The sequence below is a fragment of the Priapulus caudatus genome, unplaced genomic scaffold (genome assembly GCF_000485595.1).
Source record: "Priapulus caudatus unplaced genomic scaffold, Priapulus_caudatus-5.0.1 Scaffold93, whole genome shotgun sequence".
Taxonomy (NCBI): Eukaryota; Metazoa; Priapulida; class Priapulimorpha; order Priapulimorphida; family Priapulidae; genus Priapulus; species Priapulus caudatus.
In genome coordinates this window covers 575,692-592,602 of record NW_014577154.1, presented here as the reverse complement: position 1 = coordinate 592,602, position 16,911 = coordinate 575,692, and the positions used below count along the sequence as shown (strand labels likewise).

Below are 16,911 nucleotides of genomic sequence, written 5' to 3'. Positions count from 1 at the left end.
TGTTATGTCGGCTGCGTCAGTATTAAATATAACATATCTATACGGCCTATAAACTATGATATGGTCTCTGAATCAATCTCGTGATGTCATTCTGCCGTTTAAAATCCTATTTTAAGCTATAGCGTTCGCCCGCAAGCAAATTCGCAATCCTCCATATATGCCCTCGCTTACTTCCTCTCCTCCATATAAGCCCGAACAGAGCAACTAACATTATTACGTACGCGCTGCCGGGATTCACCACAACGGTCTGGACTATATATATATATTATATATATATATATATTATATATAATATATATATATGCGGCAATCTATACCCATAATACCATGTAAGAAACGCAGGAAACGTTTACTTCGTTCAAGTAAAGTTTTTTTTAGTTCGTTTTTTACGTCGTTCAAGGGGAAGAGTTTCGTGCAATCAAAGCGCGCTGTGGTTGATTAAAACAACGTTAATTTTAATTTTGAAAATAAAGAAAGACGCAGGTTTAATTTAATTAATCAATAGCTATAGCATTTCGCACGAGGGAATATTTTTTACGCATCACGCAAGTTGATATATGTATATATATATATATATATATATCGAGCTTGGAAACCATTTATGTGAGGCACAGGGATACTAGATAAAACAAGTGAGTGAATTTGATGAGGGTATCGGGAATACAATGACATGCGAGAGTGCTCACAAGTCTTCATGACGATTCACGGTTGGGCTGAAAAATGGGTAATTGTGCGAAGCACGCAATAATCGCCCCACCCGAAACAACCCGAGGGAGAAATGCGTGAAAAATTGGTGCAAAACCCCACACTTTTACACCGGCGTATGATGACTAGTACATTTTCGTACAGTCCCAACGTAATTTTTAGGGCGTTAGACAGAACTAAGCCATCGCACGAAAATGCATGTATAAAATAGATTAGCGATAATTGAAAGTAAATGGCAGAGGGCACAAGATAGCTGTTTATATCTGCAGAATTAGAATATTAAATACGTTAGTCACTATAAGCAATGCGCAGTTCATTGTGAGTGCGATAGAAGTAGGCGTTAATGTGTGTGTGTGTGTGTGTGTGTGTGTGTGTGTGTGTGTGTGTGTGTGTGTGTGTGTGCGTGCGTGCGTGCGTGCGTGCGTGCGTTCAGCGAGATTAGCGGCAGTATTTGCGCGTGGGTTTTCCCGACGCGGAAAAATAAAATATTTACGACATCTCGCATTTGTCGTAAAATGCATTTTCTCTCGACGCTGACTCTGTTGTATTGTAGCGATGTGCGAATTTCACAGAAGTGTGATATTATCTGCCGATGTTGCATGGACGCACAACGAACACCGTATAGCCAATACGCCTTTCATAAATGGAATGCGTCGCATATTATATACATTGAGATTGTCAAAGGGATTATGACCGCAAAATTCGCGTTTTTGTCTCGCGTATGATTAATGTTATATTGTGTGTGGGCGCGCGTGCGTGCTTTTGTGTGTTCGTGTATGCGTTTGTGCCTGCGTGTATACGTGACTTTTGTCTTGCTTTCTCAGACTTTCAACAACGCGGCAAAAAATAAAAGTTAGTGTACACGTATATCAAAGGTCTTGAAAGAATCAGAACAATTTGCGAAGGTTTTTTGCTCTTGATGAATTAAAACTTCTTGCCGCGTTGTTGAAAGTTAAAATCAAAAATAGGTATTAGGCGATTATCCATCGCCATTCGCTCGGGAAAAGTAGTTCTTAGTTAGTATTTCTTCTCCATCTCTCTCCACCTCGAAGACGCACCGATTCACCCTTTGTCTCGTCTCGGCCCGAGTATCTCTTCTTGTTTCAATCTTGCGTCGGCGATGCTTTGATCACAATTAGCCTTTGAACATGCGACTGTTGACGCCCTCTTCCGGCCGCCCCTCAGCGTTCCGTACTAATGCGAGAGACAAATTGACTTCACATCCTTCACCCGCGTCACTCGCGGCGCCGCCCCCTCTGCGCCTTCTCTTACTCGGCGGCAAGACGTTATCCCACCTATTATTGCTTTCCGTTGAATAGGTTTCGACTTCGACAGTTGTAACGCAGTCTATTCGGTAGGCCGGTGTCGCGTTGCGACAGTGCGTGCTCGGTAACCCCGTAGTCGGGTCGGACATTTCGATCTAGGCGAATCAGATCGCTTGCTGCGCTGTTATAACATCGGTATAGCCGGTCGTTTGGAAAGCGGCGAGCCTTTGACATTCGCGTCTTAATTAATTATCCCGGATGAATACCGCGTCATTGTCGGGCGTGAAAATGATTTTCCGGTGCAGTTATATTCGAAAAGACACGCATTATGAAGCTCGCAGTTGTATTTGAATCACGGCCATGTCCGAGCAGAATCCGCCGTTACGGTAGCAGAAAAGATCCCACAATGTACCGCTAGATTATACCTTATTTTATACCTTATAGCGAATACTTTTAGCCAGAGCTAACGGCAGTATAGTGACTGTTCGCGGACTACTGACGAAAGTTACGGAAGTATTGCTTATAAGGCGGCGTGTTAACGCGCATAGTGCGACTAACCCCCTGCCGTTGAAGCGTGTGATGAGGCGGATTCCACGATTTTGAAATCTGATAAATTGATTCCGCTCACGCAGCTCTCGCGAGATCTCGCGTCATATTAACGCCGACAGCGCTCACCGGCACGTTTGAGCACCGCCGTGCAAGCGCCAAGCGAATTTCATTTTGATATGTAAGTCGCGCGTGTTTAGCAGCTCTACGTTTGGCCGCTTAGCGTCATACGTTCCCCGATCAATTCGTTTCTCGTTGTTGCCGCCAAGCAATCGCCATTTCTCTCGCTATGGAACGACGCGTGAGTGTAATTGGTTCGCTGAGCTATTACGTCACGTGAAGCTCGGCGAGAATCGCGCCATCAAAGTTTTGCACACGGCCCTTTGCGTAGTTGCGTCGACTTGCGGTCGTGTTTTTTTTCTCTTGCCAATTTGCGTTCGTTTGAAAACACTGCCGGGGCGTAGCATGGTATATGGCTTCCCCATGAAAAAACAACAACTTCCCATCCAAACGTGCCAAATGCCCCCCTCGCTATATTGCGCATTTGCGATGAAGGTTAAATTCGAGTCACAGTTATGACACGCCCATACAAATGCCTATGCCCATGCCCATAGCCATGCCTATGCCCATGCCTATGCCCATGCGCAATATAGCGGGGGCCCAGAGGCCACACGGGAATGTAAACCATGATATGCCGGCTGATCGGCAGTTATATTAAGAACTAGCTGCGGGTACCCGCTGCGCTGGGTAAAATCGTACTACTAATTCATACTACTAATAATGGGACACAATAGGAACATTGGGTAAAAATCGACAATAACATTGCACACAATATCTATATTTACAAATCGGTCTAATAAGATAATAAGCATGGGAAAAAACTGTTACGTATGACATTTATATGACAGCACAACCCAACTTAGAACCCCTGGGACATAATAGTAATATGGTGTAAATTACAAAAAGTTATTATAACAGCATGTACGAATGGGTTGCACTTTTCATTTCAAAGCCTGTTGATAAACAATGTTTTTCGTGTTATTCTCTGGTGCAAATATGTAGAGATTCCTGGCGTCTCCAACTGTTGAGCTCCCCGCGTACAGCTATCCATTGTGAGATCGTACCATGAATAAAAGAAATTCCATATATAGTATAGATAGAGACAGGCCAGCGAGTGGGGTCTGTGTCCACTGGATATTGTCTAGTGAATGCTTGGCGCGCAACCATGCACATTGAAATTAAGACATTTTTCTACTGAATCAGAAAATGCATAGCTTCGAATGGTACAATGCATTCTGAGATTGTAGCATCTGAACTCAACCTCTCAACTCAGTGAGTAGTACCTCTGAACTGGTCCTGGTTGTGCTCTGTTTTAGTATTGGTTTCGGTTTCACAATAGCAGCAGCTGATGAGGTGAGGGAAAGAAATAGTCATCGATTTTTCTGTGTGTGGCAGCACTGTACAATGAGTGCTGACATTGTGTGAAGTTTCACGAATTGAGGGATTTTTCACGGATTTTTCGGTGAGTTTCACGGTTTGACAGATTTTTTTCGTCTAGGAACACTCCCCGGGTATAGGAAATCGCCCTCTGAAAATTGCATCCAGATCGCTTGGGCGGTTTGGCTGCCCTTAGGGTACGATACATACATACATACATACGAACTCAAATATAGATTAGATAAATAGCCTATAGAATAAAGCATGTAGGCCTATATGGTATATCGCGAGGCTGCCATGCCTTGAGGAAGCGTGCAAATAGATGTGTAAGATTCAAATTGGCAAGAATTGCAGGCCGCGGGCCGTGACGCAGTCTGTACAGTCGCGCGTGACGAAACCATCACAATCACGCGTAACGCAACCTTTACAATCACACGTGACGCAGCCATCACCATCACGCGTGACGCAGCTTTTACAACCACGCGTGATGCAGCTTATCACAATTACGCGTAACGAAACTATCACAGTCACGCGTAACGAAACTATCACAGTCACGCGTAACGAAACTATCACAGTCACGCGTAACGAAACTATCACAGTCACGCGTAACGAAACTATCACAGTCACGCGTAACGCAGTCTGTACAGTCGCGCGTGACGTAATCATCACAATCACTAGTGACGCAGCTTTTACAATCACATGTGACGCAGCGTTTACAATCACGCGTGACGCAGTCCTGGTATGCGACGCACAAGTGTAATCGTGCTCATAAATGCACGTTGTTTTAGATTTATCGACAGAACTATCGTTGTCCTAATAACAAAACCAATTACTTCATACCTGCCGGCGCGCGCGCGCGTCAGCCATGGTAGCTCGAGGATGATGACAGTTTGGCTGCTGCTGCAATCACAACGTGCGCACTGAGGTCATAGCTAACGACGCCTTCCTTCCCTCTTTCCTTCCCCATAGTATCGCGTGTTCTTAGCAACGCTAGTGTAGGCACTAACACTATAACCAGGAACGGCACCGCCGGCGCGGAAAATATAGAAAGTCTCGACTAATTGCTCTGAACGGCACAATCAGTGAGAGATGGCGTACAAGTTAATGAAGTTACGACAGTCAGCAACGATGGTGCCAACGACCGCCTTACGTCCGTCGCCTGACAGGGAAAGTTCCGATATTGATGACATCACATGGCGAGGCGTGAATGTCCAAACGAAACCAACCGCGTTCGCACATGCATTTCACCGCGTGCATCGCGCCGCTACTCGCGACGTCGCTACACTCCCACGCGCGCGCATAGCGACACACCCCTCCCCCGCGCGCGCATTGCGTCGATCCGTAAACACGCGAGCAAAAAAACACGCTCGGTGGGTAAAAAACACACGCGCGATTCGGGAACAAAACACTTGTCGCACGTTACCTATCAATGCGGGGGCGCACGCGCACACACACGCACGCACGCACGCACGCACACGCACGCACGCACATGCACGCACGCACACACGCACACACACACACACACAGCTCGCGTCGAAAAATAAACGCGTGGATAGAAAAAGCAGACGAATCAGGAACATCAGAATGAACGGTAGGCGTCGATTCACAAAATCATTGCTCGCGAAAAATGTAGCACGAGCGATCAAACACAATGTGTCACCGCGTGAGAGCGCTGGCGAAATCACGTGCCCGCAAGATTAGCGCAAATCTAATTCTCACGCCACGACGAAATGAGCTTTTACTTGCGACGCTGCACGAAGCGCGCGGTCTAACGAACTGATTTATCGAGTCGTTTCTAACGAACGGCGAATTCGAATTCCTTTTTTACATGTATTTTAAACGAACTAATCTTTAACGCCCATCGAATCGCGTGCGACTACAAAACAGTCTATTTGACGTGTCTAATGCGTTTTCGACTCTGCGAGAAAAAAACGCCCTGCTAATCTCGTGGCACCCCATATTCGCCGAGTAAATGCGTAAATTTCAGGAGCGAGCAATCCTCGGTAAGCTCCTCTGACTCTCGCGCGACAGACATGCAGAAGACTTCATCGATCGAGATTTCATCGATTTTGTCACAACTGACCCGGTGACCTGTGACGTCATACAACCCCTTGGCTAACTACGAACTGGCTTATTGACCACTTTTTCGCGGACTGAGGAGTAGTAGGAGGAGGAGGAGGAGGAGGAGGAGGAAAGCTCCTCTGACTCTTGCGCGAGAGACATGCAGAAAACTTAGCGGCCGATGTAAGGGCCGGCGCGCGACGAAACGAGCGAAATTTAGCTCGAGCAAAAATTAAAACCGACGTGGTACTTGACGTGGCCAAAGACAAGCGCCCGGAGCGCTCCAGTTGCCGACTGAATAAACACGTCCGACTGGACATAATCGAATAACGCGAGGTGGCGCTGCGATCGATAATCGCCGAGAAATGGGGTGTTTTTTAGCAGCAAGACGGCGCGGCGTGCGTGCATCTCTCCAAATGAGCCAGTTCGTAGTTACAGTCTGCGAACTTTGCCACGAATTCTTTCGGGTCAGGTCATTTGTGACAAAATATTTCGTATTTCGACCGTGCAGTATACATACGCATACATCTGTGTTGTTGTAATGCCACAGTCTTCGCGTGTGCACGTACACACGTGCGTGCGTGCGTGTGCACGTACACGTTCGTACGTGCGTGCGTGTGCACGTACACGTTTGTACGTGCGTGCGTGCGTGTGCTCGTACACGTGCGTGTGTGCGTGCGTGTGCACGTACACGTGCGTGCGTGCGTGCGTGTGCACGTGCACGTACACGTGCGTGTGCGTGCACCTACACGTGCGTGCGTGCGTGCGTGTTCACGTGCGTGCGTGCGTACGTGCATGTGCACGTACACGTGCGTATGTGCGTGCGTGCGTGCATGTGCACGTACACGTGCGTATGTGCGTGCATGTGCGTGTGCGTGCGTGCGTGCGTGCGCGCGCGCGCGCGTGTGTGTGTGTGAGCGTGCGTGTGAGTGTGCGTTTGTTTGTGTGCGCGCGCGTGTTTGTGTGTGCGTGTGTGTAAATGTGTGTGTGTGTGCGTTTGTTTGTGTGTGCGCGCGCGCGTGTGTGTGTGTGCGTTCGTGCGTGTGTGTGCCTGCTTGCGTGTGTGTGCGTGCGTGCGTGCGTATGTGTGCGCGTGCGTGCGTATATGCGTGTATGCGCGCGCGCGTTTGTGTGTGTGCGCGTGTGCTTTGAGCGTGCGTGCACGTATGCGTGGGTGTACGTGTGTGCGCGTGTCTGCTGTGAGCGTGTTTGTGACACGCGTACGATCAGCTGTGCATGAGGTTTAGCCGTAAAAGTAAACTACTAAGTTAGCATTACATTATTGTGTTTATGAATATTATATATTGCGATCCCAGCGGTTCGTCACGTTATGGGGAGCATTTGAATGCACGGATGCATGAAGAGGCCACGGAGGTGGGTATAGGAGCTTCCCCCTGCCTTCCCCCCTTTTCTTTCTCACTCTCTCCCTCTCTCTCTCTCTCTTCTTCTCTCTCTACTCTCTCTACTCTCTCTCTTCCTCTCTCTCTCTCTCTCTCTCTCTCTGCTCTGGCCCCTCCTCTCTCTTCTCCGCTCTCACAATCCCCCGTCTGCTTTTTCATTCATGCTCTATTCTCTCTCTCCTCCTCTCTCATCACTCTTCTCTCTCTTCTCTCGCATTTCTACTCTCTCTAATTCTGATACTCTCGCTCTCTATCACTCTTCCATTCTCTATTTCGTTTTCTGCTGATCTGTCTGTGCTGTCCTCTCCTGTCTTCTCCTGCTCTCTCTCTCTCCCATCACTCACGTTCTCTCTCTACACAGACAGCACGACGACACTACACGCACGCAACGCAGCACGCACGCACACACACGCCACACACGCACGCACGCGCGGCGCCACGCACGCCACACACACACACACACACACACAACACACACACACACACACACACACACTCAGTGCTCTGAATTTCACACTAGGATTGTCTTCACACACGATAATGACATCGCTCATGAAGCTTTGATGCGCGATCTATATCCCGATGAAATGTCGCATAGTTTCGTTCTCACTGCGCGCAAATATATCATCAATAAACGCAGCTGTTTCAATTGCGACGTAAACTTAACCGTTCTGAAATATCATTCCAAATGCATTTAAAAAAAATACTTATGGCCTTAATGCGAGCCAACAATACAAAATCGCCAACCTGGGAAATCGTGGGCGTATATATATATTGTCACGCTCGGCTCAATCATTGGGAAGTCATTATATTACACGAAAATACTTCGCTATTACGATTCAGCTGCCATGTTTAGTGTTTTAAAAACACCATCGGCACTCGTTAGGTTTGCCTAACAAGCTGAAGCTACGCTCGAATGCCCTTTTTGTGGTAAACTGATTTTGTGATTTCTATTCCTGGTACAGAGAAAAAGGTCGTAGATGGTCGCAGATCTGCGATGCTTATGCGGGCAGCCATATACTATTTTCGGTGCGTGTAGTGCCAGTTTAAAGCAATGATCTGACATGTTTTCCCAACCGTTCTCATATGTTTTTGATCGCCATGATATCTATCACTACACTTTGCGTAACACCAAAGATATACGGTAAGGCTGACATTGTTTTAGAACATTTGCATATCGTTATTTTTACCGATATGTACACAGATCTGCATTTCAAAGTAGTTTTGTTTAGCCTACACATGCTAACATCATTAGTGATATATAAATGAATATATATATATATATATATATATATATATACAATATATATCAATAGTGATCATAACATCTGATTCTCGTATCTCATGAGGTGGTATCGACCGGTACCTTGTCTCTACACTATGTTACCTTAGTCAATACATGTCGAGATATGGTACCAGTCTATAACTATATACGTCACGTTAACAGCATTCTCATGTTTCAATTTCGCGAAATTCAGTAGTCCAGGCGTTTACTGTTCATTTACGGCTTTATGGGCTATAGCAGCGCAAACTCGCAGTAATTTGTATGCTGGAGTAATCAGTAGGCCTACTATGGCAGCTACAAGGCGAGGCCTGCGTAATTTCCCTACGTGTTATTTTTTCGATTTATTTGGGGAACTAATGAATTGAAATATACGGATCCAAAAATTCTAAATGGTAGGGGTGGAAAAGGGAAAGGAAAATTCACGATGCCACCATCGATTTTTTAAGAGGATATGGTTGGAATTTGATCGATTTGTATTGCACGTTTTCTATTTTGAATCATAATTAATGACTCTGTTCTATTTTTACGAACTCCTCCCCCATAGCAACAAGATGCGAACTACCCTGAAGAAATCTGGCGTTCTCACTGGCTCAATGGAATCTAGACTGCCATTTCTCACGTGATTATATCATCGTATCCCCACGTGATTTTAACGGACCTATTAGATTCAAGTATGCGAAATTTTGCAAAATACAGATACCTCGCTACACGACAGACATTGGAACAGGACAGAAAGAGGAATACATTGAACTGCGGTGTACCCGAGCTTATAGAAAGCTCACACAGTGGCACCGGGTAGTCGCAACATGCTATACGTTATTAACACGCGATGAGTTTATATTCGCCATTATAATAATGAAAACACACACACACACGCACATATACAGGGGTAAAAATTATTTTGAAAATTTACAGGCCCGCCGGGCCTGTAGGTAAGGGATTTTACAGGCCCGCCTGGCAAATTACAGGCTCGCATCATTCCCTGGATACCACAGCATTTTTTTAAATTAAAAGACTGAAATTCGGAATTTTTAAAATGGTTTACGTTCGTACGCACAAACAGCCATTTAGGTACGTCTCCATCATCATCATACACGCGCACGCGTTTACACACACCCACACTGATCATTTACTGTGTGGATCATACATCTTGAATTATAAAGCTAATGTTTGGGACATATAGGGCAGAGAAAAACAACGCTCCGTAGGGTCGGTTAGTTGATTTCATTGCAGGAGCAAATGAAAAGATTGAGTAATGTAAACATCTAAGGAACCAGCCAAATCCGGCAAGGATAGGGTTGAGTTTTTCCTGGCATACATGAAAGCTGAACATACACACCCCACCTCACCTCACCTACACTCACATCACCTCACACGCACACACACCCATACACTCGATCACCTCATCTTGAGTTTGTGGCTTGCTGGATACGGCATTGACTGCTTTAGTCACAGCTTGCCATGCCTTTTTATTAACTACAGCTGCCAGTTGCCAGCAAAACTTCCAAACAGTCCTCTTTCTCTGTCCCACTTCATAAATTATGAAGTCAATTTCCTCTGCGGGAATATGCCTATTCTTCCGTCTCTTTTACAGTTGCCGTTTATATTTTAAATAACTTTGCTCTCCCCACAATCTTTGAGAATTGTGCTATAGGAGATGGGTGGCTATTAGGAAACGGTGGCTAGTTTATAAATGCTTGCTTTACGATATCTTACGCGAACCCACGAACTGCAGCAGAGCAACGATATAATTATGTTCATACTTGGACTAGGTGTGTTGTTGTACGTGCTGCTTTAGGATTTTGAAAAGCCAACATTGATTACCAATCCGATATTTAGATGACATTCTTCTTTTAATGCCAACATTCTGCCTGATGTGCTAGATGGTGTACAGAATATTGGGAGACAGGAAGCTATGCAAATGATAAAGCACATCACGGAGAGGTGTTTTACGTAAACCACGTTTGGTCATAACGTTGGGAAGCTTTTATTTAGCTCCACCCTGTATAAAATGTATATAGTTTTTTCAAACGTTAAAAACAATATGACACGGTTAAACCTGAGTGGTGCGACCAGATGAGACGGGATACTAGAGAAGCGTTGCTGAAAGGAGGTGTTGATCCCAAGCGCTATAAGCGCAGATCTTGCGCGCAGTTCCGCGGCAAGGCGCACGCCTACCGCTACTAGCTTACTCTATAAGGTAGGTGCTCTAGCTTACTGTATAATTTAACATTAATATTATTTTAAAACAGTATACTGATCGTTTGTTAACTACCAGTGATACTTTATTGTTTACATCCAAACGTGAAATGCGCGAGGATGTGCGAGTTACTCCACAACCTAGCGCACGTGAACAGTGAGCGTGCCGCACGACCCGTTAACGTAAATAAACCCTGGCCAACACAATGTAAAGTTCACTGCCACTGGCCAAAAGTAAGCTCCACCCACTTCTTATCGATTTTTGCTATGCCAACGCTGCTAGTCTGGATTCAGGAATCTGTGCTAACCTGTGCGTCCGAACATCCCACGCACGTTTCTTGAATTCCAACTAAAGTTGTGCGTGAGGTGTTCTAAATCTTCTGCGTACGCACTTGTGCGTACGCATTTCTTCTTGAATCCGGCGCTGAGATCACTAGTGCACATTGCTAGTAGCATGCTAGGGGTGGATTTTCTACGGGCCCGTCAGGCCTGCTAGTATTAGAAATGCAAGACCTAGCCTTAAAATACGGGCATCGGGCCCGCGGACCAGGTTAGGATTTCGAACCCTGGGGCCCGTTCTCAGAAACAAAATTAGTCTTAACATTAGTCTTAACATTAACTTCCACTCGTTAACCGTTGACAGAAACATCGTAATGTTACGAGAACGAAAATCCTCGCAAATATCCTCTTTACATTACGAGAGCCCAGACCCTCTCGTAACTTTAATATTAAGTTGAAAATAACACATTTCCACTACGAATTACAATTATAGTGATACTAGCTGGGCTACCCGGCGATGCCCGGGATTAAAGAGCTAGAATTTAGTCTGCTATGACGGCTGTACTGATCTTATTCGGATTTTATAAATCTGTGCCAAGAATTTCACTTCTGGTCAGTTCTGCAGCGCTTCTTGGTACACAACATTCTTGGTCTTGCCATCTTGAGAGAGGATGTAGAGGTTGTCTGGGTTACCCACCCTGGAGCACCGCACATAAAGCTGGCCATGTGAAAACACTGGCTCACTGAGGTTGAGTCCAACCACCTTAAGGGACTGGCCCTGGGCCTTGTTGATGGACATGGCAAAGCTTAGCTTGACTGGAAACTGCAGCCTCTTGAACTGAAATGGCAGGTCTGATGGGATGAGCGGGATCTTTGGGATGAAGACATTTTCGCCTTTGCCCTTGCCTGTCATGATTTTGGCTTCGATGACTCTGGGCATGAGCTGCTTCACTGTGAGCCTTGTGCCGTTGCAGAGCTTGGGAGCATCCAGGTTGCGCATTAGCAATATAGGCGCGCCGACCTTGAGCAGCAAGTTGTGTGGTGGCAGACCTGAAGGCGCCAGGCTGTTGAGAAACTCGGTCGAATAGTGCATGACCTGGTGAGGATCAGGAACTGTGTCCATCGACTTGTAGCTCGTTGGGTCGCCAGGCAGTTGCTCCAGCAGCTTGGCGTTGATATCATCCATGGCCAAATTCTTGGGAGCAAGAATGGCTCGCTCGCTCAGCCAGTCTTGGTCTTGGTAGCGGAGGTGGAGGTTTGGGAAGACTTTGGTCATCAGCTGGGTGATGTCCGCCGCTGCGTTGCTGAATGGCAGCTTGACTTGGCCATCAGCTGTGGTGGTGAGTCTGCTATTGCCGACCTCCAGCAGTTGCTGAGAGAAGCGGCCAGATTTTTCATCGCCGCTGAGCTGCACCCTCATGTTGGTCTTCAGGCTGTGGCGGTTCACCTCGCTCCAGAGGTACGACGACTTGAGGGTGTTGTCGAGTGCTTCAAAGGCGCCTTTGTGGCTCATTGGTTGCCTCGTCCCAGATGATGAGCTTGCACTCTTGGAACAGCTTAGCCTTTGTGGAGCCACGGCTGATGTTGCAGGTTAGATTTTGCCGCTTTGCCAGGTTGAATGGCGCTTGAAGGCCGAGTGAGCAGTGCGCCCTCCGTCCAGTAGGGTGGCAGCAATGCCGCTTGAAGCAACTGCCAGGGCAATCTTCCTCGTCTGCCTTACCTTGGCCAAAAGAGGGTTGGTAACGAAGGTGTTGCCTGTTTCGCCAGGAGCGTCGAGGAAGAAGAGGCCGCTACGTTTGTTTTTGTCAAATTTTTTGGTCAAATTTGTTTGGCCTAAAATGGTCGTCGCGTCATGCTGATTCAGAATATATATGGTGTTGGGGGTCACTTCTTACGGGGGGGGGGAGAAGATAGACAGACAGACCGAAAAACAGACTCGCCCTTTATGTAAGAGATTATATTTTATAATAATGAATAAAATGTGTGTTTTTCTTGAAAAACACGTCAAAATCATTAATTATCTATCGCTAATAAAGCAAAACAATACATTTACAAATGGCGTATGGCATTTGTTCTCTTGTTTTAAAGGAATGCCACGCTTGCCACGACTCTCGCGTCTCGCGTTACAGTTACAGTGTGAGAATTTGTCTTGTTGTGCAGAATAAATTCATGACCACGTCGTTTTTCATCAAATATTATTTATATGTGGTTAGCCATCATAATATGCATAAATTACTGTGATGTACAATAAATATATATGAATTTGAATTTTGTGATCTATTCTCATCCAATCAGCAGCCTTGTGATGAAGTTCCTGCTATCGTAAGTTTTCTAATAGCTGCGATGTGTTTCTGTCAACGCTACTCTCGTAATATTAACATTAGTCGTAAGTGTTATCTTAGCATTAACATTAAGCCATTACTTTACGATGTTTTTTGACACGGCCCCTGATAATATATAATAATAGAGAGAGAGAGAGAGAGAGAGAAGAGAGAAGACGGGGTACCGTGCGTGCATTAGGGCCTTCCGGCTACGCGTAACGCATGTACATTAAAGCACTAAGGCGGCGGCGGTGTGAATGCCCGTTCCTTGGTCTCTCTGATTCAGTTCTCATTTTCATCAGCAATAGGACGTGAGAGAAATTCAAATCACCGAACCGACATCACCGGGTCGCGCGCCATTGATAGGTACACTCTCCATACATGAGCCAATCGATAAGCATCCTTCCCTTGACAGCAGCCGCATTAAATCGATAAACCGTTTTGTAGTGACGTGCCATTGATGAGCACACGTCATGAGAAATCGATCACCACACTTCTCAATGCGATGAGCATTGAAGGCCGCAACGATATTACATTCCATACCTTGCCATGGAACTACTATATCTCACTACATCACTATAACATCTTTACTATATATATATATATATATATATACTATATACTATATGTAGCTGTCTATGTACTTACTGAGCATCTTCAGTACGGCTCGGCGCGCGCACACCTGCAGGCGGGCCGTCACCTCGCCGCTGTTCGTCGAACTGTCGGACGGCACGCGGCTGAGGTGCATCTTGCGCAGCTCGTAGCCGATGAGCAGGTAGAGCACGGTGATGATGCACATCGGAGCGAAGAAGAACAGGAACGTCGACACCTCGAAGATGCGCGGCGATATGTCCGGAAAGACGTTGCACTGCGCCGACTCGGCGATGACGTCGCCCGTCTCCGGATGGCGCACGTAGATGACGCCGAAGTTGAGAATGATCGGCAGGCTCATGAGCGCGCCGATGATCCAAATGCCGACGATGATCTTGATGACGCGCGACAGCTTCGACATCTTGTGGTTGCGGATCGGATGGCAGATCGCGAAGTAGCGCTCGACGGTGAACGCCGTGATCGTCATAATGGAAGAATTGAGCGCAGTCTCGGCGGCCATGCCGCGCATCACGCAGAAGGCGTTGCTGAACGGGTACGGGTACTGGTGCCAGTACTGGACGAGCTCCTGCGGCAGGCCGAGCACGAGCAGCAGCAGGTCGGAGACGGCGAGCGAGAACAGGTAGAAGTTGGTCGCCGTGTGCATGTAGCGGTTGCGCGCGATGACGACGCACGTGCTCACGTTGCCCAGCACGCCCGTGATGAAGATGATCACGTACAGCGTGCTGATCGGCAGGATCGCCGTCAGCGGGTCGCGCTGCGGTCCGAGCTTGTCGGCCAGGTGGTCGTAGATCGACGTCACGTTCGCCGACTCGCCGCTAGTCGGCGCGACGGGCGCCGCCGGCGACCAGCTGACGTCATCGTTGGTGACGTCAGCGGCGGCGTGTTCGACGAGGGCGAGGCCCTCCATGCGTGCGTGGTTCGCCTTGCTCGCGCGAGAGTTGGTTTCGCGTGGTCCGGTGCTGCGGGGAGAGGGGGAGAAGGTTAGTCGTGCGTTTGCTCTGCGCACGCCGCGGTTGCGCGATGGGCTTCCTCTACGCCGCGTGATGACGCCGCGTGGTGGCGCTGTCGGCTGTAGCGCAGTTGGAAACGAAATGAGTTTTAGTGCAGCAGCGTCTAGCATGCATGTTTACGAAAATCTTCAATAAAAAAACTCGCTGGTTAATTGGGTCTCCGACCTTCGCTCTCTTTCGCTCTCTCTCTCTCTCTCTCTCTCTCTCTCTCTCTCACTCTCTCTTTCTCTCTTTCACTGTCTCGCTCATCCTCTCTCGCTCTCTTTCGATCGCTCTTTCTCTTTCTCTCTCCCTCCCTCTCTCGCCCTCTTTCTCTCTCTCTCTCTCTCTCTCTCCGCCTCCTCTCTCTCTCTATATTCCTCTCCATCCTCCTCTCTCTGTCTCTATCTCTTTCTTGGCGCGTAATTGAATCTACATAGTGATGACACAGCTGAGATTAAAACCAGCCGCTTCAGTCTTCTGCTACTATATTTACGTATCGATTACGAATTTCCACCTCCATCACGCGCGTACACACGCGCGCACGCCCGCCCGCATGCAAGCACGCGCGCACGTATGCACGTACACACCACAGGCACGTGGAACGTCTCAATTTAAAAAAAAGGTAAATAAACACGAAATGTATTTACGACCAAAGTCTTAATGTTTCTCTACTCTATTTCGCCTATTATTGCCGATAATTACCCGTAAATGCCGGTCAAATGCTCATCTGCAACACACAAGTACACCGCACGCCCGCCCTGTGCACAAACAACATGAATAAGATTCTCTCGTGCGTAAGAAACACACGCACGCCCACATGCATGCAAGCGCGTACTTACGCATGCACGTACACACGCACGCACGCCCATATGCAAGCACGTCCTCACGCACGCACGCACGCACGCACGCACGCACGCACGCACGCACGCCCGTACGCACGCACGCCCGCCCGCACGCCCGCTTTCAAACACGTCCTCACGCACACACGCACGCCCGACCGCACGCGCCCGCTTTCAAGCACGTCCTCACGCACACACGCACGGTTGCACGCACACCCGCATGCAAACGCTTGCAACCTCACACGCGGGCTGACATGCACATCAAAAACCATCGAACACAAAGACCTACTCACGCACGCACGCACGCACGCACGCACGCACGCACGCACGCACGAACGCACGCACGATCGCACGCACGCACGCACGCATGCCCCTAGACTAATGACGGCCAACAAACCGGCACGAATCCGAAATTTCGAGTCACGTCTGTCTATACTCAATTGACTCTCGTGCGTGACTACTCGTAGTGTGGTGCATCAGCCGCCAACAGCGATAACGACAACAGCGGCTAGCTACTCCCGCTCCCGCCTCTCTCTCTCTCTCTCTCTCTCTCTCTCTCTCTCTCTCTCTCTCCTTTCTTTCTCGCTCCCCCTCTCTCTTTCTCTCTCGCTCGTTATGCGTTTTTTCCCCGTGATTAACGCGTCGGCGTGCACAAAACAAATCAATCACACACACACTGATCGGTCGGTCACACGGCAACGGACCTCGTCTGCCGTGCAATCTCTCGCCTTCTGCCCTATACCTACCGGCCAGTGAAATGCCAGCGACTTCCGCACTCGCCGACCGTCCGTCTCGATGCGTTGAACTCTGTCTGTGATCTCGATGTATGATGTCACACTCCCCTGATGAGAAACACTGATCCTCCTCCGCTAGTGCGCGATCCTCTCTGTAGAACACGGACCCCCGACGGTCCCCGGACGTGATCACCGGTCATACCGCGTGGGTTCCAGCTCCCTTCTCCCTCCGCCTG

General features: G+C 47.9%; 1 protein-coding gene across 1 annotated transcript; it reads right to left on the bottom strand.

Moving 5' to 3' along the window:
* Positions 1–14,120: 14,120 nt before the first annotated feature.
* LOC106804930 (neuropeptides capa receptor-like) lies at positions 14,121–15,017 on the bottom strand. Its single transcript, XM_014806337.1, has one exon. The coding sequence runs from the start codon at positions 15,015–15,017 to the stop codon at positions 14,121–14,123; it is 897 nt and encodes a 298-aa protein (XP_014661823.1).
* Between the last annotated feature and the right edge of the window lie 1,894 nt (positions 15,018–16,911).

Excerpts from the sequence above, each read along its gene's own strand:
- LOC106804930 (XM_014806337.1), bottom strand. The coding sequence starts at position 15,017 with ATGGAGGGCCTCGCCCTCGTCGAACACGCCGCCGCTGACGTCACCAAC.